The sequence below is a fragment of the Ichthyophthirius multifiliis genome (genome assembly GCF_000220395.1).
Source record: "Ichthyophthirius multifiliis unplaced genomic scaffold scaff_1120509251016, whole genome shotgun sequence".
NCBI classification, from domain to species: domain Eukaryota; phylum Ciliophora; class Oligohymenophorea; order Hymenostomatida; genus Ichthyophthirius; species Ichthyophthirius multifiliis.
The window spans coordinates 33,546-56,061 of NW_004086282.1; the positions used below are offsets into that span (position 1 = coordinate 33,546).

General features: G+C 17.7%; 5 protein-coding genes across 5 annotated transcripts, besides 32 other annotated features; 2 read left to right on the forward strand and 3 right to left on the reverse strand. All coding sequences in view use genetic code 6, as the record gives it.

Annotated features, from left to right (window-relative positions):
* The first annotated feature begins 264 nt into the window (after nucleotides 1-264).
* Nucleotides 265-315: a microsatellite.
* Nucleotides 293-338: a microsatellite.
* Nucleotides 302-377: a microsatellite.
* Nucleotides 302-381: a microsatellite.
* Nucleotides 382-396: 15 nt separating this feature from the next.
* Nucleotides 397-3,421, reverse strand: IMG5_129210 (hypothetical protein; the record flags this gene model as incomplete). The annotated part of the gene is made up of 2 exons (XM_004032100.1): nucleotides 397-2,340; nucleotides 2,447-3,421. 2 exons carry the CDS (start codon nucleotides 3,419-3,421, stop codon nucleotides 397-399), a joined length of 2,919 nt encoding a protein of 972 aa, XP_004032148.1.
* Nucleotides 418-450: a microsatellite.
* Nucleotides 483-530: a microsatellite.
* Nucleotides 667-703: a microsatellite.
* Nucleotides 2,359-2,440: a microsatellite.
* Nucleotides 3,422-3,594: 173 nt separating the features above from the next.
* Nucleotides 3,595-3,629: a microsatellite.
* Nucleotides 3,597-3,632: a microsatellite.
* Nucleotides 3,597-3,636: a microsatellite.
* Nucleotides 3,637-3,807: 171 nt separating this feature from the next.
* Nucleotides 3,808-3,845: a microsatellite.
* Nucleotides 3,846-3,873: 28 nt separating this feature from the next.
* Nucleotides 3,874-3,898: a microsatellite.
* Nucleotides 3,894-3,951: a microsatellite.
* Nucleotides 3,952-4,021: 70 nt separating this feature from the next.
* Nucleotides 4,022-4,072: a microsatellite.
* Nucleotides 4,045-4,097: a microsatellite.
* Nucleotides 4,098-4,170: a microsatellite.
* Nucleotides 4,171-4,930: 760 nt separating this feature from the next.
* Nucleotides 4,931-4,994: a microsatellite.
* Nucleotides 4,995-5,328: 334 nt separating this feature from the next.
* Nucleotides 5,329-5,379: a microsatellite.
* A 163-nt stretch (nucleotides 5,380-5,542) lies between these two features.
* Nucleotides 5,543-5,583: a microsatellite.
* Nucleotides 5,544-5,583: a microsatellite.
* A 76-nt stretch (nucleotides 5,584-5,659) lies between these two features.
* Nucleotides 5,660-5,699: a microsatellite.
* Nucleotides 5,660-5,704: a microsatellite.
* A 1,288-nt stretch (nucleotides 5,705-6,992) lies between these two features.
* Nucleotides 6,993-7,021: a microsatellite.
* A 535-nt stretch (nucleotides 7,022-7,556) lies between these two features.
* Nucleotides 7,557-7,611: a microsatellite.
* Nucleotides 7,612-8,128: 517 nt separating this feature from the next.
* Nucleotides 8,129-8,186: a microsatellite.
* Nucleotides 8,145-8,194: a microsatellite.
* Nucleotides 8,195-9,430: 1,236 nt separating this feature from the next.
* On the reverse strand, nucleotides 9,431-10,263 carry IMG5_129220 (hypothetical protein). The gene is made up of 2 exons (XM_004032101.1): nucleotides 9,784-10,263; nucleotides 9,431-9,729 (listed from the first exon to the last, which is right to left on the reverse strand). The coding sequence occupies exons 1-2, from the start codon at nucleotides 10,125-10,127 to the stop codon at nucleotides 9,447-9,449; spliced, it is 627 nt and encodes a 208-aa protein (XP_004032149.1). The 5' UTR covers nucleotides 10,128-10,263; the 3' UTR covers nucleotides 9,431-9,446.
* Nucleotides 10,264-10,336: 73 nt separating this feature from the next.
* On the reverse strand, nucleotides 10,337-12,616 carry IMG5_129230 (cation channel family protein, putative; the record flags this gene model as incomplete). Its single annotated transcript, XM_004032102.1, has 3 exons — nucleotides 10,337-10,794; nucleotides 10,855-11,649; nucleotides 11,694-12,616. The coding sequence occupies 3 exons, from the start codon at nucleotides 12,614-12,616 to the stop codon at nucleotides 10,611-10,613; spliced, it is 1,902 nt and encodes a 633-aa protein (XP_004032150.1). The 3' UTR covers nucleotides 10,337-10,610.
* A 328-nt stretch (nucleotides 12,617-12,944) lies between these two features.
* Nucleotides 12,945-12,993: a microsatellite.
* Nucleotides 12,994-14,352: 1,359 nt separating this feature from the next.
* Nucleotides 14,353-14,912, forward strand: IMG5_129240 (hypothetical protein; the record flags this gene model as incomplete). The annotated part of the gene is made up of 1 exon (XM_004032103.1): nucleotides 14,353-14,912. A coding segment is annotated over one exon (432 nt), but the record flags the coding sequence as incomplete, so codon positions are not given.
* Nucleotides 14,904-14,941: a microsatellite.
* A 2,378-nt stretch (nucleotides 14,942-17,319) lies between these two features.
* IMG5_129250 (leucine rich repeat protein) lies at nucleotides 17,320-21,335 on the forward strand (the record flags this gene model as incomplete). The annotated part of the gene is made up of 4 exons (XM_004032104.1): nucleotides 17,320-17,887; nucleotides 17,973-18,630; nucleotides 18,683-19,399; nucleotides 19,705-21,335. Coding segments are annotated over 4 exons (3,573 nt in total), but the record flags the coding sequence as incomplete, so codon positions are not given.
* Nucleotides 17,889-17,930: a microsatellite.
* Nucleotides 17,893-17,929: a microsatellite.
* Nucleotides 19,279-19,324: a microsatellite.
* Nucleotides 21,336-22,516: the final 1,181 nt, after the last annotated feature.

Genomic DNA, 22,516 nt, shown 5'->3' on the forward strand with positions numbered 1-22,516 from the left:
ATAGTATCTTTTAAAGAAGTTTGGTTTAAGTTTAAGAGTCTTAATTTTATTATAATTAATTATTCCTAATAAGGTTTTAATTTAAATTGGTTTGGAGTCAATTCATATTTGGAGGAGTCGTAGGAGTCAAAATATAAATTAAATTCGGTATTTTGGTTTCGGTTTTTAATTATAAATTGCTACTCTTGGATTTAGTCACTGGTTAAATCAGTATATATTATTTCTCGTGGAATTATTAGGAGTTCTTTTGTGGTCATTTTTTTATTTTATTTATAAATTTTTATTTTTAAAATATTATATTTAAATTTTTTTTATTTTTTTAAATATTTTTTTTATTTGTTTTTTGAAAATAAATTATTTTTTTTTTTTTAATAAATAAATAAAATATTTGGTTTTTCATAAATCTAATAAATCTACATTTTATATTTATTAATTTTATATTTATTAATTATTACTAAAATCCAATAAATCAACTTAATTATTATTTTGCTGTTAATCTTAACTATTTTGCTATTAATTTTAATTATTTTAAAATTCAACATTTTATTATAAATTATAAAAATATTTAATATTTTCGTCTTATTATTATTAAACATTAAAATTTTCGAACATATTGAAATCCTTTTTAGGATTATTATCATTTTAGGTTTCCATATTCCCTATATTATTAATTTCATCAATTTAATTAATTTCTTAAATTTAAATTATTTAGTTTAGTATTTTTTCCCTTTTTTCCTCATCAATAATCTTCACTTTAACCTAAATCAAAGCTACAACCGGTTTATGGTCAGAATGATTAACATTAACAGACTCATATAACTTAAAATCTTCCGAAATATAACTATTATTATTTTATTCATTTTCCATATCACAATAAAGAATTCTATCGCACCAACAGGGAACTGATTATTTTTTAGAAATATCATATACATCTGTATTCACATTAAGTTTATAAGTTGGTAAAAATAAAATTTAGCCTTCTTTATATTTCTAAAGAATTTAAAATTGATTTGAATTTTTAAAAAAGTTTAACTAATCATATTATAGTAGTTTGTCGTATAAAAGCTTCTATTGTTTTTTATTTTAACATTAATTAATAGTAGATATTTCTTATAAAACGTCTTCGTATTTAATTTCGTTATTTAATCTAAAATTGAGATCTCCAACTAAAAAAATCTTATCGCTTTTCCAAACTGGTTATTTTTTATATGTAGACATTCTTTCCTATTAAAAAGCCTAATCATGTATATTTACTAAATTCTAAATAGTCTTTTCCCCACCATGTTATAAATGGCAATTTAAAATACATAAAGAAGTATCAAAAAGCCTAAATCGGACAATTACACTGCCTTTAGTTTTCGTAAAACTGCATTTGACATAATCAAATTCGATATCTGAGAGATTATTTTTGATATTTTTTTAAGCAAAAATTAATGTCTATATGCCTACCATACTATATTATCCAACTAAAAAATAATCTTAAGGACCTAGATTATATAGAAGGGATTCTATCCAATTTGTTATAGTATTTGATTTTTCGATTGTAGAAACCATTATATTTTTCGCGTTTGCCTCTACTAATTCTTACATACAGAAAATTACTAGTTCACTTTTTTGGTTGTTTTTGCAAAAAATCTTCTAGAAATCGAATTTAGTGTGATATGGTTCAAAACAATTCACATTCCAGGTACATATAAATACGTTTAAATTCTTTTCTTCCAAAAACTCATTTTATCGGTTTTTTATTTACTCTAAAATCTCATATTCGTATTATAAATTGGCCTAACTCTCATAATTCTCACCTAAAATAATACAGTAAATTTCCTGCTTCTTAGAATCCTTCAAATTTGCATTTACAAACCTTTTTGCAGATGAGCATTTGCCTTTTATATAACCCACTAAACCTTATTTTCCTGTTTTAGCGACTTTACTAGTAGTAGCTTTTGTTCCCGCATAATGTTTGCTAATCAAATCTCCGTTTTCACCCCATCCATATTATAATTATTTGAACAATACATCATTAGTTGTAATTTAAAAGCCTTATAAATAGGGAAATATTAACTAAAAAAGAGTCTATAAACCTAATTTTTATTAAAAAAAATTCGTTCTATCTAAACAGTCTAAACAATTTGAACGAACAATACCTTTTTACTTTTGGAGAATTTAATTTCCTTTTTTAGAAAAAAAGGAGAAATTTTTTAAATTACTGATTATTTTTTTATTCAAAAAAAGATCAATTTTATCAAATTTATCTCCTTTGCATTCAAGTTTTAAATCAAATTCTAAATATTCTATATTTTCAATATTATTTACATGATAAACATATTCTTTAGAAAGTAACTAAAATAATTAATATTAATATATATATATATATATATATATATATATATATATATATATATATATAAATATATATTTAATTATATATTTATATATATATTTTTACTTATTCATTAGGTATTGAATAAGTCATTAAGTTTACACAAGTAACATCCCCATAATGTTTTTTTATATAATCGAAATGCATATTAAAGCTATTATGTGACATTTATTAACTTTGGTTTAAATATAATTTTGCTTAAAGACCTTATTATGACCAAAATACAGGCACACTTCCTCTAATTTACACATGAGATATCAAAATATCGGCTCCATATGATAAAATTTACTCTGATTCTACAAAATTAGCAACATATCCATCAGAATTAACCCCTCTATGGTTATATCTAGTGCCTCCTCTTCTCATTTATCTTCTTGAAATCAATAAATAATACAAAGGATATCCTTTAACTGAAGAAACGTAACCTTAAATTAATTATATATGCCATTCTATGGCAATTTTTTACTGTATAAGGGGTTTAAGAAGGTTTAAATTCCATAAATAATCATTATCAGTGTTCATTTTATCAATGTAAAATTTCTACTAAGAAACTGTTAAAGGAAATTTATAACAAAAATAATATCCGCCTTTCGAGAGTGTGTTTTCTATACTCTATTATTATTTTAATATATTTATGGATACTTATAAAGGGAAAAAAGCCCTAAATTCACACTAATTTATTTCTAATATACTAAAATTTTCGTTTAAAAAAGGAATTAAATTAACATTTTTAACTAACACTAAAAAATTTTATCCATATATATTTATTATTCCTAAGAAAGCACTATATTATTAATTAAAAGGGATATTAGATGGTATTTGTTGAGGGTTTAATTATTAAATTTTGCCTGATTATTTATGTATTTAAAGACTTTGGGTTATATTCGTGAGAGAGTATTCAGCTTTAAGGTAAAAATAGTCAGGAGTTTCGGCTAATTCGATTGCTTTAATGCTAGTTATAGGTTATTCTAGTTTTTCTTGAGTAAATTTTTAAGATTATAGACCAGAATTTTTGGAAAATATGTTGATTATTTTTTACATTTTTTTTTATAAATTATTATTAAATATTGTTTTAATTTGGACAATAAATAGTAAATTCCTTTCTTATTTATAGAAAAAAAAAATATATATAATAAAATTTTATAAAATAAAATTAATTATTAAATATTTATAGGATATAAATATAAAATTTTTAATATTATATATTTATTTATTTAAAAAAAAAATAAAAAAAAAATTAAAAAAAAAAATATAAATCGCATTTTTTTTTTATTGGATATTAAAAAAAATTGCAGAAAAAAAAAAACATAAAATAAAATAATAATGTTAAATTATATAAAAATTTATTTTATAATTTGATTTAAACTAAAAAAAAATGAATAATACATATTTTAAAACTTTATTTTGATGGAGATTAATATAATAAAATAAAAAAATATTTATAAAAGTAATATTATATAAAAAATAAAAGATTTATAAATAATATGTAAAAAAAATATATAAATATATAAATATATATATTTTTTTATATATTTACTATACTTATTTTTATATAATATAATTTTTTTTATTTATCATAATAATTATTTTTAATTTTTTTAATAAGATTTATATTTCTTTATCTTTATATTTCTATAATCCTATATATTATTACAAATATTATATATTTAATTAAAAAATTTATATTCTATTTTATTCAATAATTTATCTATCTATTATTTTTATATATTTTAATTTTATTTTATATCAAATTTTTTACATTTAACTTTTCTTTTTATATCCACTTTTTAAATAAAATTTATAAATTTTATTATTTAAACATATTTTCAAATTTATTTTTTGATTATACCTTTTTTATATTTCTTTTAAATAAAATTATCTTTTAGACTTATTATAATAAATATTAGTATAAATATTTAAATTAATCTACTAAAAGGTTTTTTTTGTACTATTAATTAAATTTCTCTTAAGTTAAGTATTTTAATCTAATTATCTTTAAGGTTATTATTATTATCCTGTTTAAGATTATAATAAAGGATGTTTTAAAGACTCTTCTTTTCGATATAATTTTTAGTTATTACTTATTTTTAATTTTCTTAATATAAAATCCTTCATATTTATCCTATTTATTTATTATACAGAAATCTATAAGATTTTTCTCTATATTCTTTTAATAATTATTTAAATTTTTTTATGTTCTATATATATTTAATATGAGAATATAATTTAATATATTATTATATTTTTTTTAATATAGAAAATTTATTTATCATAAAATACTAAATTTCTTACTTTTTCCACAAAAAACATTCATTTATTAGCCTTCTATATTTAATATATGATTTACTAGCAAAATCGTAATCTAAAAATTTAAAAATATTTTCTTTTACGAGTGAGTTTTCAGTGTGTATAATCTTGCTTTACTAATTCTTTGAAATGAAATATTAATTAATTGATTTTTAAACATTTTTTTTTTATTAATTGTAAGCTTTCATTATACTCGATTAAATATTAAATTAAATCTTATAAATAATGGAGTTCTAAAATTATTATATATATATATATATATATATATATATATATATATATATATATATATATATATATATATATAATTCTATATTATTATTATTTTAAATAATTAATATTCAGATTACACATAATTTTTTCTCACCCACCATATAATTAAATTATATTTATTTTGTTTTGTAGACATTAAGTTATATAAGGATCATTAAATTAAGACATACTCATTTACTTTACGTCTACATTTGCACCTATTTTGATATTTTTGCCTTTGTAAACTTTACCAAAGAAATATTATTCTAATTTTAAAAAAGAGTAGAGTAAATAAAATAACCTAGATGTTTTTGTTTAATATTTACATGGTGATATTTTTTATTTATTCTTAACAATTTCTTTTTGTTTAATAAAGAAAAATTGAGTTATTAATTTTAATAAAGATATTTTTAATATTTTATAATATTTATTTTTAATTTAATTTTAATTAAATATTACATTTTGTTAAAAAAAAGTATTAAATTAAATATTTTTTATTAATTTATTTTTTTTAGTGTTAAATTCAAGAAAATATATTATTTAAAAATAATTTTTTTATATGTTCTTAAAAATCTTAATATATTTTTAAATTATTTTAATTAAATATATTATATTATATATATATTATTATTATATTTATATTACCTTTAATATTTATAATATAATAAAATAAAGATTAAGTAAAATTGATAAAATTTTAATTATTTTAATCAATTTTTTAAAAATATTTTTTTAGTAAAAAAATATTTATTTAGCAAAATATATGAATAACAATTTAAAAAAAAATCATAATGATAACTCTTCTTTTTTTTCTGATCTTAAAATAGAATAGGTAAGTTAAATAATATATTCATCAATACCCTCTTAAATTGGAGCAATAAAAGGATCATAAAAACCTCAAAATGAAATAACTTAAAACAGTTTAAAATCTTAAATTTTACCGATTTAATTTGATTAATCTTCTTTAACAATAATTGAAGAGTCTTTAGATAAAGAAGAATAAGAGAATATAAAAGGAAATATATATTTGTTTTAGATTCTATTTTAATGTTAATAACATTCATAATATATATAAATGATATAACAATATGAATACAGAATAAATATCCAAGATTTTCTAATATTGTGTCCTTGTACAAATAATTAATGTTAAGATATTTTAAATAACCATTTAAAAATTAAAAACATCAGTTTTTTTACTAAAAGGTATTATAATGCTTTAAAAGTTGCTTTCAGAAATCAATTTTTGAAAGATTTTAAAGAAAGCTTCTCTTTATAAATTACTGTACAGAACTTAAAATAATAATTTTTATTTGATTTATAAAAAAGCTTTAAAAATAATCAATTTATATCATTATATGGATATATAATTAATATTTTACCTTAAAAAATTATATATGATAAAAGTAATGAAAAATATTATGTACTTAACTCGTTTATAGTTTTAAATGATCAAAATTAAAAAATAAACTGTCATTTTTTTGAAAAATAATTATAAAAATATATACATTAAGATAAATAATACATTATTAATGGTTTTATGAAAATATTCAATAGTTTAAAAACTAGACTAAATGAATGTAGTATATAGGTAAATTATATCGAAGAAATTTAATAAAAAATAACAAGTAAACATATACAAGAATAAATTTAATAATTCGCAAATTTTGATATGTTAGTAAAAAATTTCTTGAAAGATCAAATTTCTTACAATTATTTGTTTAAATCTATACTTTTCTTATTGTTAATCCCATGTAATACATTAAGGAATAGCAATTTAAATGTGCTATTTATTTACGATTAGTGTATTAATTTGGAAGAACTTATTGAATAAATGAAATTTTTTAACAAGAATATTGTTTTATTTACAAATGATTGGGATTAAGAGAAAAAAGTTGTTGAGAATATTTATATTTTTTAAGATGTTTAAAAAGTGGATAAAAAAAACTGAAATATTGCCTAAATAATAATTAAAATTATTCTATCAATATATTTTTTTAGAAAACTAAATTCGTTTATTATAAATAAAGAGAGTCTTTGTAAGCTAATTTAGGAAATATTAATTAAGAAATATTAAATTAAATGCATTTTGTTTGCAGAATTAAAGATATGAAAGATGAAAATTTGGTTTAGAATAAACTATACTAAAATTTTAATAAAGTATATAATTTTTAAATAAAAAATTAAATATATATTATATATTTGTATGAATAAAGAAAAAAATATAAAATTCAAAAAGAAGAAGTGCTTAGAATAGTTTTTTTAATGATTCTTTTGATTCAAGAATCAAAAGTTAATTTAATTTTTAAGAAATAAATAATAAATATTATTTAAATTTATATTAATATTTACAAAATTAAGAAGAATCTAAGTAAATGATTTATTAAATTTCTATTTTATATAGAAATTAAATAAATATATAAATAATAGATTAACCGAAAATAGTGCATTTATAATTGAAGATTTTTACTTAAATATAATTTAGAGTAATTTTTATTCCGAAAATTTGCATTTTTTAACATAAAACCATAATATAGTTTATTTATTGATTCAAATGTGTAAGCAAAGGGCCAAAATAGAGTTTTCACCATTAATTTAAGCTAAACATATAAAGGTTTATATATATAAATATATATATATATATATATACACATATTTATAAATAAATATATTTTTTAAATTAATATTAACAAAAAAAACTAAGGATATATTAAATATAATTGAAGAAATATTAGATGATATAGAAGTAGATTAACATTTAATAGATATTAATGATTAAGAAAGTATTTCTAAAGCCGGATAATAGAAATAAATATTTTTTTTTTTAAAGTTTTTAAAAGACAAATAAGAATTGTTTACAAGAAAGGAATTAAGAATGTATTATGATGAGTGCGGAATCTAAATAAAATAACCTTTTGATGATTTTATTGATAGTTTAAACGATAATGATTATTTTACAAAAATAAATGCAACTTAATTTCGAATTAATATCGAAAAAATTTGATATTTAAAACACATTAATATTATACTATTTATGTTTTTAACTTATAAATAAAAAAATATATTTTATATATTTATATTAATTTATTTATGTATTGTATTAATTTTACTTATAATTATTTGATCTATAATCTTTTTTTAATAATTTACTTATATAATATTTATTATTAAAATTTTTGCTTAATTTTTTATATTTAAATCTTAATAAAATTATATATAATTACATTTTAAAAATATATATATATATATATTAAATATTTACAATTTAGTATGTCTTTAGTTGTTTAACTAAAAAGTTTAATTATATAAGAAATTAAAAGAAATAATTTTTATTTTTATCTAAAGATATAATAATATATATATATAAATATATGAGAAATAAAATCTCTTACTATGCATGAAATATTTTAACATTTATAAACTCTGTTGTAACTTTTTAATAATGATATATAAAATTGAATTTAAATAGAATTAATTCTTAAATATTATTATTTTTTTTTAAATATAAATGAAAAATTCAGAATATTTGGAATCAGTATCAATATGTATTTTAAATACTATGAAAAATAATACTAAATGTAATTTAGAAATATAATATTAGATAGGATTTGAATTTAGGTTTTTGAGCAAAATCTTTAATTCTAAAATTAAGTTTGTGGAAACGGTAAAAACCTATTTTAAAGTCGAATTAAACACTATGTCAACATAAATACTCCTATATATTTTATTTTATATGCATTTATTTTAAAGTTAAAATATTAAGAATATAATGTAATTGCAAACTTTATCACAAATAAGGGGGAAAGGTAATCATTAAAAAATTCAATAAATTCATTGTCAAGTTAAAATAAGTATACTTAGCTGAATTTATATGATAACAGTAGACATGGATCTAAATTTACTATTAAGGAATTCTGAAGAATTGATTGTTAATAGAAATATAGATACTCCCACTCTGTGGCATAATATTTTCGTTAAAGATTTAAATGTGAGACATTTTTTGATATAAAAAAATTATGTTTCTGATAATAAATTGTTTTAAGTAAATTTTTGATGAATAGGAAAACCAAAAATTATGATATTTACTTAAGGAAAAATTTAAGATAAAATAATTAAATTTATATATAACTAATTTAATTAAATTTTTAATAATTTTACGAAGTTAAATATTTAAAAAATAAAATTAATTTTGAATGAACTAATATTTATTAAAATTAATTTAAAAATTCTTTATTAATGTATATATTTTTTTTAAATAAAAAATATAAATAATTGAATTTAAAATAAAATTTTTATAATAAATATTTTCTAATAGATTTAATTTGTAAAATAAAATAGTAAATATATTTAAATAATAATAATAACTTTATAAATATATAAATTTTTATAAATTTTAAATATGATTTTTTTCTTTTTTTTTTAAGATAATTATTTTAACTTTTCTTAATTTTTAATTTTCAATTTTCTTTTTTAGATAAATTTTTAGTTTTTTAACTTTTAAATGATTTCATTATTTTACTATAGTTTTAAATTTATTTTTCTTTAATAAATTTATGAACCTTTTTAATCTATTTAATAACCACATTTAAATTATTATGTGGTAAATAATAAGTATATTCTCTAAATTTATCAAAATCAGCTAAAAAAATTTAAGTTTTATTACGATTGAACTCATCATAATCTGTATCAGCTTTCGCAAATAATGTCGTTGTGATGGCATTCCCACCATGAGCATTATTTTTTTCTTAATTTAAGCTTTAAATAGATTAGAAACTAGTTTTTTTAAGAGACTTAATTAACAAAAAAAAAAATTAAAAATTAAGATAATTGAAAAAAAAAAATACAATAATAGATTTATTTTTAGAAACTTATCTAACATTTTTTATACTTGTTTGACTTATTAAAGCGCCTTATTTAGACGTAATAACATTAAATTCTCCGCTTCCTTTCGATTATAACTTATTAAAACCTCTGTTACTTATTTGTGAAGGCTACTTTTAAGTAGCACGTTCTCCCCCGTACATTATACTTTAATTACTTGAATAATTATTATTTTGAAAATAATTTGATTTTTATATTTAATCTTCCTATTAATTATTTAACCCATTTTAATATATTGAAAGACTAGTAGTTTTATGCTTTGAATTAACTCTTGTTGAATATTTAAAATTTGGAGAGTTTTACTCATCTTCGTTATTATTACTTAGATTAAACATAACTTTATTTTTTTGTTCTTTTTTCGACTAAGTGTCTTAGTTTATTTTATTTTCTTCTTCTACTTCTTCTTCAATTAGTTTTTATGGATGATAATTATTTATTTATGTTTTATTTATTAAATTTCTTTCGATTTCTTTTTTAAAAAAATAATAACTAATTTATAGGTTATTGTTATTTTACCTGTAGATTATATTATTTATTAAGATTTGTTTTATTTTAATGATTATTTTTAAGATTAAATGCTTGTATTTACAGTTTGCTCTTCTTAATTTACTGTCAAATCATCAAAATCTACAAAACAATCTACTTCATGTTAATCTTCCTCTTATTCTTCTTCTTCGACATCAATTAAATTTTATATAGATCTGTATTTTAAATCTATTGACATATAAGGCTTTGGTATATTCATTAAAAATAATCTATCTGTTTAATATTCATCAAATTAGTCTTCGTCTCATTCAGCTAACTTTAATCTCAACTTTCTTAGTTTACATTGATTTTATTCTTTAATTTTATTATATTTTTGAAATAATTTAAATTTTCTTTTTATTTTACTGTAATTTTTTAATGTTTTGTATTTTTTTTAAATAAATTAATTTTTATTTTGTTTTCTTTCCTGCGGTATAGAATGCATATATCTAATTTAATATATAAATATTTTTATTATTTTCTGATTTTTTGTTTATATATAAAACAACCGTTTTAAATGGACATCTTTATCTATATCATAATGTAATAAAGGACAGTTAATTATTTAATGATTAAACTTTCCACAACTATTGCAGTTAATATCTAACATTTCATCTTTTGAGTTTATTTTTTCTTTAAATGAACAAAATATCTCCTTTTTTGAAAAATAATATAATATATTAAAAATAATAATTTATATATATACATAATCATTAGGAAATTATTTTATTATATTTAAAAAATCTTCGAAATTCCAAAATACTAATTACGTTACATTCACACTTCTTGCTGAATACTTGCATTCTTCGTGTACAAAAAACCTATCTTAGCCAAAATAATCACCTGACTTTAAAAATAAAAAATATAAATATATATATAATAAAAAAAAAAAAACTTTTAAAGTATTCAAAATTATATCTTATCGCGCATTTTCTTATAAATCAATATATAATTCAATATCTCCATTTTAAATAAAAAACATTCTTTAATCTAATTCTCCTTAATTAAATAAAACTTCACCTGGCCCAAGTGTAAATTCTCTAATATGAATACTAAATTATTTCAAGAAATCTTTACTAAATTTTCTACTAAAAATTTTAAAATTTTATAATATATCGCCATAGTATTCTTTATAAATATTATCTCTTAATCTTTTAGAAACTAAATTGAGAATATTATATCCTTTCATATGTCCTACATCTGAAGATATATGTATATATTCTAAATATTTAATAACTCTCATTTATGTATCCTTTGTTATATTTCTTCTTAACATATAATCTGTTATTTCATATTTCTATTGCCTATTTTTTTGTTTTTTAAATATAATAATTATTAAAAGATAAACTTAAATTCAGCATTTTTTCTAGCAATATCTGAAAAAATACTCCCTATACAATTTACTACATAGGCGAAAATTCCACAAGATATAACTTACACAATAATAACATAAATTTTTTCATTTACATTTTTCGGAACAATATCTCCAAATCCAACAGTAATCATTGTTGTAAAAGAAAAATATAAAGAGTTGATATATCTTTCCTTCCAATCAGTATTTTCCGCATTTATATTTTTAATCCAAGTGTTTTGTTCCTCTGTAGAATATTTCAATATAAAATGGAATCCACAAGCACACATATGAGAAACCAATAAAACTACCAAAAGTAATTTCTAAAGTTAGAAAGTAATAGGCATTTTATACTAAATCTAATAATTCTCATCCAATTTATTAATAAGGTGTTTTACTTAAACTAATCTTAATAAAAACAAAAGTTTATATTAAGATTAAAAGATAAAAGAAACAATAGTTATTATATCTATCCAAAATTTAAACATTAAATATTTTACTATTATTTATTGTCTATTATTTATAGTAATCCCTTTATCATAATAAGCTGTATTTATATTTATGAGCATATCCAATGTTAATAAATAAGGGGCTAATTTCATAAAATTTTACATTGTGGAAGTCTCTATGTAAATGTTTTAGAAGCTAAAGCAAACTTACAAAGGAATATAAAAAACTAAAAAAAGTAAAAAACAAAATAAAATAGTTTCCCAAGTTATAATAAATAAATTATTCGGTTAAAATGTTTTAAAAGGAGAATTTTCATCTAAAAATATGTATTTGACTAATTCTACGTAATAGAAAATTTTATTTTATTTCGATTCTCTTTCGTAAAAACCTCCAAATGATTTATCTCTGATAAATTTGAAGTGTTTTTATTCTAGGGAATATATGTTTTTATATTTAGCTATGAAAATCATTTTTTGTAAAAATTTATGAGTAAAGAAAAACGCTTTTAGAAAATTTCTTTTTTTTTGTAAAATGATATTTGAATCGTCAATAATTGATATTTTTTAAGCTTTTAAATTTTGCTAATTTTAAGGAATTTAAAGTAAAAAATTTTTATTTACATTTAAATAGCATTTAGCTTCCATCATTTATTAATTACTTTCTCGTAAAATATCAGATTTTTATTATTAATTTAAATTAAATTTTAAAGATAAATCGCTCTAATTTCTAAAATTTAATTTACTTTGACCTGAGTTTATTGCTGTATTACTACCTAACATATCTTCTTTGGAAGTTGCTTTTTATTTGATTGAATTTATTTTATTTTAGATTGAATTTCTTTTTATTTGTACTGAGTTTTAATACAAATCTTTGCTTAGTTCAACTTCTACTGAATTCCTTACTTAGGGTTTATTTAATGTATTTATAATTCTATTTGTAATATTTATTGCTGAGTCTTGTGTATTCGAAGAAGAGCTTTCAACATCGTTTTGTTATTAATCTAATACATTCTTTTTTATTAGTTAATTATTTATTTTAAATGCATTTTGTCGTTATTGTGATAAAATATTCAAAAGTTCACTTTCTTATTAGTTTACAATATTTATATTAGATTAAATATTAGTGTTAATGTTATCTTTATATAAATATCAATAATAATATTTTTTATAAATATATTTACATTGAAGCGATTTTCTCATTTTATTTATTTTAATTTAATTATTTTATAAAGTATTTATTATATAATATATAATTTAAAAATTTTATCATAGAAAATATTTATAATTAATAGCTTTTTTTTTTAAACAAAAAAAAATAATAATATTTTTTTTATATTATTTCAGGCATTTTAATTATTAAATTAAATTAAATTTTGGTAATTATTTAAAAAAGTAATAAATTAAAGATTTTTTGCTAAATTTTAATTAAATTTATTTTTTTAAAATTGTTTAAATATATATATTTCCTTGAATAAATAAAAGAAACATTATTATAATATTTTTACACAAAAACTAAAAATATAAATAAATTAACTTTATTATCAATTTACAAAAAATAAAATAAATAAATTATGAAAATTACAATAGAAGTTAGGTATTCATAATAAAATTTAGTAATCATATAATTTTATTTTATTTATTTTTTAAAAAAGCGGAGGTCTTGATTTATGTTTTAACGGGCAAAAAGTTTTTGAAGTTAATTTATAAAATTAAGATTCAATAAAAATGGCCGATTTAATTTAAGAAATAGCTACTAATTATCTTTAAAAAAGACAGGAGTTTTTCATTGGAAACGATAAGTAACTGTATAAAATATAAAAAACTTAAATATAATTATATATTTTATATTTGTTTAATTCAAAATAATATATTTATATTTTATAGGAGATCAGGAATTCTTGTATTAATAATGATGCTGATTGGGAATTAGAAGAAAAGGAAGAAGCATAAATTGTAAATAAAGACAAAGTTAGTTTTATATCAACATTACGTGGAGGATGAATTTATATTTTTATTTTTAAAAATTAATTTTTGTTATATTTTATGTAATTAAAATTTGATAATTAAAAATCTCATTTTTCTTATTTATTTAAAACATTTTATTATTATTATTTAATTTAATTTTTTATATTTATAAATATATATATATTTTTTTTTCTTATATATATAATTTTTTATAAAAAAAAAAAAGTGAAAAATGAGCTTAGATATAAAAACAAATCATAAATAGGCTTTTTAACAAATTTTTAATTTAGTTGCTTCTAAAGATACTAAATTATTAGATAAAAAAGGCTTAAGAGATTTATTTTAAACAATAGATTATTAAGTTTCAGATGATTAATTTAATGAAATGGTTGCAAAAATTTTTAATAAAAAAGAATTGATTGGTTTTGAGGATTTTCTAAAAATTTTTAATTTAAAATTAACTGAGTACACCTTTAATGATGTCTAAAATGCTTTCAAGTTACTTGCAAAGGATGATGATAAATATATTGGAGTCGAAAAAATAAAAATAATACTTTCTAAAAATGGTTTATAAGATAAAGAAATAGAATTTTTAATTCATTAATTAGAACCTTTTACAGATGGATAAAAAAGAGTTAATTATAAAGAATTCTTAAATAGTCTGACATCTATATGAAACTATATAGATACTTTATAAATATTATTGTTATTTTTTTTTTTCATTGAATAATATAATTTTTATTCTTATTTTCTTAAAAAGAATTATTTATTTAAAAAAATCGTTAATAATACATTTTTTTATAATTGATATTTTTTTTTTAATATATTTTTATCAATTTATATACAAAATTAATTAAAAATTTATAATATATTTATTTTTATTGAAAAAAGAAGATTGTATTTTATAAACAAAATAATTTATATGTTACAATATAATAAAATTAAAGTTTTGTAATAATATTAAATTTAAATAAAAATTCATTTTTTTTGTCATAAAACTTATTATAAAAATTAATCTAAAAACTATTATTATTATTTTTTTTTAATAAATGGATTTATTTATTCTTGAAATTCCTTCGAAAAATTTTTAAAGTTTTACAAATTATAATTATTTATTTCTTCTAATAAAGTTAATTAATAACACCCTGAATTATCATCGAAATTTTTATTTAAATTATTTAGTTTTAAGCAAATAAATATAATTTTTTCATACCCTTTAAGTGAATATTATGAATGAGAATCTGAAATAACTCTAAAAATAGCATCTTATAAAAGATTTAAACAATCAAACTATATATTTTTAATTTAAAACTCATATATTAAATTTAAACAATAAATTATGTTTTCTTCATTTATTTCTTCTATTTTTACTTCTAAGCATTCTATTAATATTTTATTAACTTTTTCATAATATTTTTATATATCATTAAATTAATTTACTAACATTATATAATTTATTTTGAGTTTTAGACATTACAAAATTAAATTTTATTGATTAAGAATTTCTTATATATTATCAATTTTTTAATTTTTTAATAAAAAATCAATAAATTAGAATTTATTATTATTTGATAATTTATTAAAATTAAAAGAAACAAATTAAAAATAAGAAACTGTACTAAATATATCTATTTCTAATTTTTAAATAAGTATAAGTACATTACTTGTTTAATTTAATAAAAAAACATTTTAATATTCGCTAATTTATAAAAGAAAATAATCTTTAAATAGTATAAAAAATAAACAATTTTATTTTTTTTAATCTTCCAAATTTTTTAAAGAATATATTTAGGTCAAATTTAAAAATGTTTTTTAAGAAAAACTTTAATAATTTAAACAAAAAAAGTTTTCTATAAAATTTATTAATAAATCATATTATTTATTATTTTCCAAATATATAGAACTACACATTTTAATTATTTTTTCAACCAAAAAAACGTATTTATTTTCTTTAGAAAAATTAATTAAGATGTCTTCTTAATATATTTCCTGTAATAATGAAATAATTTCATTTATATAGATATCAATTAAAGGCGTATTTTTGTATTTTTCGCTCTTAAAAAAATTTATTATTAAATTTATCTTTTAAAAGCAATCGAAGTTTATGTTTTTTACAAATTTCGGATTTTTCTATATTTGGGTTTGTAAATAAAAACAAGTAAATGATTATTTTAAAATAGTTAAAATAGGCTAATTAAAGTTATTTATTCCTAATCTCCTCTACAAGACTTCTTTTTTGTAAAATTTAGTCTTTTTACATTCGTTAAAATATGTTTCTTATAAAAATTTAGATTCAAAAAATTAAGAAATTGATAAGAAATATTGCATTGCATGAAATATTTAATCAGAATTCATTTATTTATAATTATTTATTAGATATTAGTCAAAAAATGCATTATTTATTTAAAACTAAATTTTATTATTTGGAATAAGTTCTTATATTTGGATACATTTGTTTAATATTGAAGATATATATTCAATATCTATTAGTTCATTAATACTTTGAAAATCGTTAATTTTTTCTTATATTTTTTATAATTCCATATCATTATAATATTCATAACTATAATCTTTGATTTATTATATAATTATTTAAAGGATAGCATCAAATTAATAATTTTAAATAGAATGAATTTATTTATTCAAAATCTAAATTATAAGATTTTTTATTTATTAGTTTTATTAATTAGAGAATATTTTTTTTTCAGTTTTTATTTAAGATAATAATTTTGATATTATATCTATATTTTAGATGCTTATTTATATTTCTTAATTATTGCTAATGATTCCGAAATCTATTAATATATTTTAGCTTATTTTATCTTTTTAAAGTGCTAGTGTTTATTCAATTGAGTTTGTTATGTTATTATATTTGATATTTTCTAAAATAATATCATTTTAAAAAGTATGGAAATAAACATAAAAATAGTATTACTTTTCTTATATAGTTTAGCATATGTTTATATTTTTTTAATTTAATGCTTTATAAACTCTACTTTTATTGACAAAAATGTTTTAATTAAATAATTTTATTAATTATTGATTCATTTTTTTTTATATTTTTAGAAAAAGATATTTATATTTTTTTTAATATTTAAAATATTTTATTATTAGAGATAATTTCCATATATTTTTTCTATTAAATTACTCCATAAAAATATAATAAAAAGTTGAAACATTTAAAAAAAAAAATATTAATAAAATAAAAACCAAAAAAAATAACAAATACTTATAAAATTAAAAAAAATTTTAAAAAATATGCTATAAAAAATAAAATACGAGACACTTTACTATGGCCGTTATGATAAACTTCGCAAAAAATTTTTAAGTTCGGATTTTGAGCCCGAAGAATGTAAAGTATTAGAATTAAGCTATTAACATGCAACTGAATTACCAATTCAGAAATGTTTAGAAGTAGTAAAAAATCTTTAAATATTGAAATTATCGCACAATTCAATATAACGTTTTGACTCCAGTATATTAATAAAAGGTTGTCCTTAATTAGAAATACTGGATTTATCGAATAATAAAATCGACATATTAGATGATATAGTAGAGTTAGGTTCATTATAAAATTTAGGAGCTTTAGATTTTCAATATAATCCTATATCTAATCGTTTATCCAGTATAAATTTAATAAAGGAACTTTTATATCCCGAAAAATATAAAAAATATGACCCTGTTAAAATTCTAACTGTGGGTTATCAAGCAATGCCTCCAACTCGACTTTCTCGTTAAGATGAAGAATAAATGTAAAAAGATTTAGAAATAAACGAAGTAAAAAAATAAAAAAATTAAAATAAAATAAAAAAATAAAAAATATTTTAAATAATTTTTTTTTTAAACTAAATATTTAACAAAGCTTTTTGATGAAGAGCTAGACCCAAGAGAGACTAGATAATTAGTGAGTAAATATGGCCACAAAAATACATTGGCTAAATATGCAGTATAGCCTTGTCCAGTTCCAAGGAAATCGCGATTCAAAAATTTGGTGATTTTAAATGGATAGGATATCACAAAGTTGGATGTGATGAGGGCTTCAGGCAAAGATAAAATTTCTGAAATTATAGAAGATGTGAATGAAGAAAAAATAAAACCGATGAAAATTTAAAGATAAAACGATATAACTCATAGAAAATATATTCAGAAATATGTTAAGAAGATCTAGAGGCTTACAGAAGAGCATATGTCAACAAATATTAGGAATATAAAACAAAGTGGAGATGGGATAGGGGGAGACGAAGATTTGAAGTATTTATCAAAATTGGATGAGGCTTTATAGAAAGGGTCAAAGTTTGTAATTGATCCAAAAAAATATGCTGCTGATATTTGGCAAACTCCTTTAGATATTTAATATAAAAATTCTACTTTTTCAATTTCGATTAAAGAATATAAGAAAATGTTATAGGAATATGAAGTTTAGAAAAAATTAAAGCTCGAAAATAAAAAATAATAGTATTAGGAAAGAAAAAATTCAAGGAAGGCTAGAGTTTTTGCGAAATTGTAAAGGGCAGGAATATGTAAAAAAAAAAAAATTCTACTTTATTTATTTTTATATTAAATAAAAAAAAGAACCTGTAACAAAAGAAGAATTAGAAAAATATGAAGAAGAAGGGTGCAAATTTGAAAATATAGAAGACTTATTTAAAATAAAAAGTAAAAAAGACAGAATGAAATATGATTTGGATAGATTAGAAGAAAAAAAATACAGAAGTAGTGAAAGTGAACTTTCTGAAGAATTCGAAAAATAAATTCAAAATGAAAGCTTTTCATAATAAAATAATTATTCAAATAAAAATTAGGATGAAGATTTGTAAGAAATTACAAATTAAGAGGAAAAAAATAAACAAAAGAATAAAAAGTCACATTAACCTTAAAGTAATTAAGATGTTGATGTTTTAGAATTAAAAAGAAAATTAGAAGATAATAATAAATTGAAAAAATAGGCACTTTCATAGAAATAACCTTATTCTTAAAATGCAGAAATATCAAAGAAATAATAAAGAAATAAGGAAATTTTAAAATTCTAAAAAAAAAATATAGAAAAATAAGAAGAAGAGGGAGAAAAGAAAAAACAAGAAAACGAAAATAATGAAAAATAAAAATATAATGAATAAGACATTTAATAAACAAATAAATAAGATAAAAATAAATCAAAAAACAATATTTAATAATAATAATAATAATAATAATAATAATAATAAAATAAATAATTGGATTTGACTTCAATCAATTAATAATAATAATTTTAATTAAGACTAGAAAATGATGACAATATTGAAAATATAGGTATATAAATATATTATAAATTACTAAAATTTTTTTTTAGGAATTGAAACGGTATAAGTAAGTAGATATGATTTTCGAGTTAGTTAAAAATCAAATGAAATTGAAAAAAAAATAAACGTTAACAATATAAGAAATTAAACTTATTCAACATTTAATGTAAATAATAAGGTATTTTCCTAACACAATCTTCAAAAGTAAGTATTAATCAAAAAAATTTCATAAAAATCTTCAGGATAATTTGGTAAAAAAACTTCTGTTTACAAAAGAGACAGATCAAGTAGTTCAAGTTTAAGCGAATCTAAAAGTAAAGTAGAATCAGTAAAAAAAATGCTAAAAAAAAAAACCTTTTTTTAAATAATAATAAAAATAAATAAAGTATAAAGAATCCTTTAATTAAAAATAAAAAAGTTAAAAAAAAGGAACATATTATCCAATGAAAAAATCAAAAAATAAAGAATATAAATCTGAAAAAAAAACAAAAAAAGCAGACAACTTTTTCATAAAATAAACTAATAATTCAAATATAAAATAAGATCTAATAATGCGAAGCGAAATTCCAAGTGATAAATTAGTCCCTACAATAGAATAAGGAATGGACCCTAATTTAAGAAATTAGGCTCTTTTTAATCCTGAGAATGAAATGTATTAATAAATATAAAAGTTTAATTAAAAAGTGGAAGAATTCAATAACCTTAAAGAATCTTTAAATGCACTTGATATAAAATTAGAATAGCATAATATTTAAAAAAGACCTGAAGAAAAGTTCAATAAATATATTAGATATGACGACGTATTTAAGTTCCTAAAAGAAACAGTTAAAGATTTTAAAATATAAAATAGCTATGATTTAGCAAATTATTTATAATTTAAATTTGGGAAAAGAATTCAATAATAGCCTCAAAAAATGTCGGCTTTTGAACTAAATACTATTATTAATAAAGTAAATGATTTTAATAAAAATAATGCTCCTAGGATCGTTGAAAAGGAAATTAATGAATAATTAAGAAACAATCCTAATATGGATTTCAAATTGAGAGAATAATTATATGATTAACTAGATACTTTGGAAGAAATCAAACTTAAAAAAATGAAAGTTTCTTAGGAGCATTTAAGAAGACTTGAAAAAAAAGAAATTGAAAGGGCAGAACATAATGCTAGACTTGCATATCATTATTATAAGTTAAAAAATTTTATTGATGATGGAAATTTAGAAAAATATTTAAAAAGACTTAATTTGGGTTTAGATGGTAAAAATAATTAAGGAAAAATTCAATTTAAGAAAAAAGTTGTTAAAAAAAATAATATCGATTATGATGAAAATAATGTCCCTAATTATTTTAATAAATAGAAGATTAAAAATATAGTAAAATTTATTAATATATAAAATACTTTCAAATAATTTTATTTATTTATATAGGAATAGCATCTTAAAAAAGAACCCAAAGGATTCGTTGGATAACTAGAAAATTTGTTGTAACTTAAAAAATATTAATATCCTGCTAGAGAAATACCTTAGTGTAATCTTTCTGGTTTTATTGTTGAAAAATATCCAGATATTAATGAATGGGCTAACTCTCGTTTATATATACCTTAGCCAAAGCTCACTTTTGAAGATTTAAAGGAATAACATGACAGAAAAATAAAAGATGAATTTTAGAAAAGTAGGAATAATTAAGTGCTTACTATTGAAGAGTAAATGATGAAATATGCTTCTGAATTTAAAGAAAAGGAATAGGAAAGAAACGATCTAAGAAAAAGAATTGAAGGGTATGTAAAAGATGGTAAAAGAGTACTTAATGAATTTATGGATTAAGAATACTATGAAATTGATAAAAGATTTAATGTAAATCATTGCATTGGTGAATATATTAAACTTATGAGAGAAGGAAAATTACCAAAAAGAATTCCTTAAAATGTTAATAAGAAAAATAATTGAGTTTTTTTTTTTTTTAAAAAAAAAATTATATAAATATTGATTTTTTATTTTTTTAATATATTAAATGTTAAATAAAAAATAATGAAAAAATAAATTTTATTCATTTATATTTTTTGTAAAAATAAAAAATGAAAAATAATTAATTATAAAAATAAAAAAATTATGGAGATATTAATAAAATATATTAAATAAACAAACAACTATATTTGAAAAAACAATAAACAAAACCCTAAAAAAAAATATCAATTTCTTAAAGTTTTAATTTAAGTGATTACTCTTTTAACCAAAGCATATCATAAGATTAAGCACAGGTGAACTTTTTGACAAATAAAGGAAAAAAATAATTTAATATAGTTAAAAATATACAGACATACGACTAATATAAAAAAAACTCTAAAAAATATTTTTAAACATATAACTAAACTTATACTACAATAGCAGATTTACAAAGAAAAGAATCTTCAAATTTTCATATAATGTTTTCTCCTGTAAAACATTAAAATTAAAATTTTTAGGATTACAAAATAAATCATATAAAAAAAATAGAAGGAAAAAAGACTTTTTAATATCAATAAAATTCAAACAATATTAGTTAAATTTTAAGAAGAGATTAAAGTAATTAGTTCTATTCATTTTTTTAAAAACCGTAAAGAAAATAATTTGATGAAAAATATTAATTAGAAACGACGTTTAATAATTTATTTAATTAATAAAATGAATACTAAGAAAAATCTAAAATTAAAACATTTAAATAATAAATAGGTAATGTAGTTACTGGTCAAAATATAACCCCTGAAATTAGATAAGGGAAAAAAATGTTATAATAAAACCATTTTTAGGGAAGATAATCTTCAAAGAAAAATGATTATTAAAACATTAATAAAAAAAATAGTTTTATAAATATTAATACTAAAATATAAAATAACGAAAAATTAAATAAATAGAAAATCTTAAAAAAAAATAATGATTCTAAAAATAAAAAATTATGCAATAATTAAAATAATAACAATATATAAAATAATTCAAACAATAATTCGTAAAATATATAAATAAATAAAATATTTAATATATATATATATATTTTTATATAATTATTTAATAAAAATTTATATAAAATTCAAGCCCAACAATTTAAGCCTATGCTTTATCTAAATAAATTTAAGAATAGTAAGATTTGATTT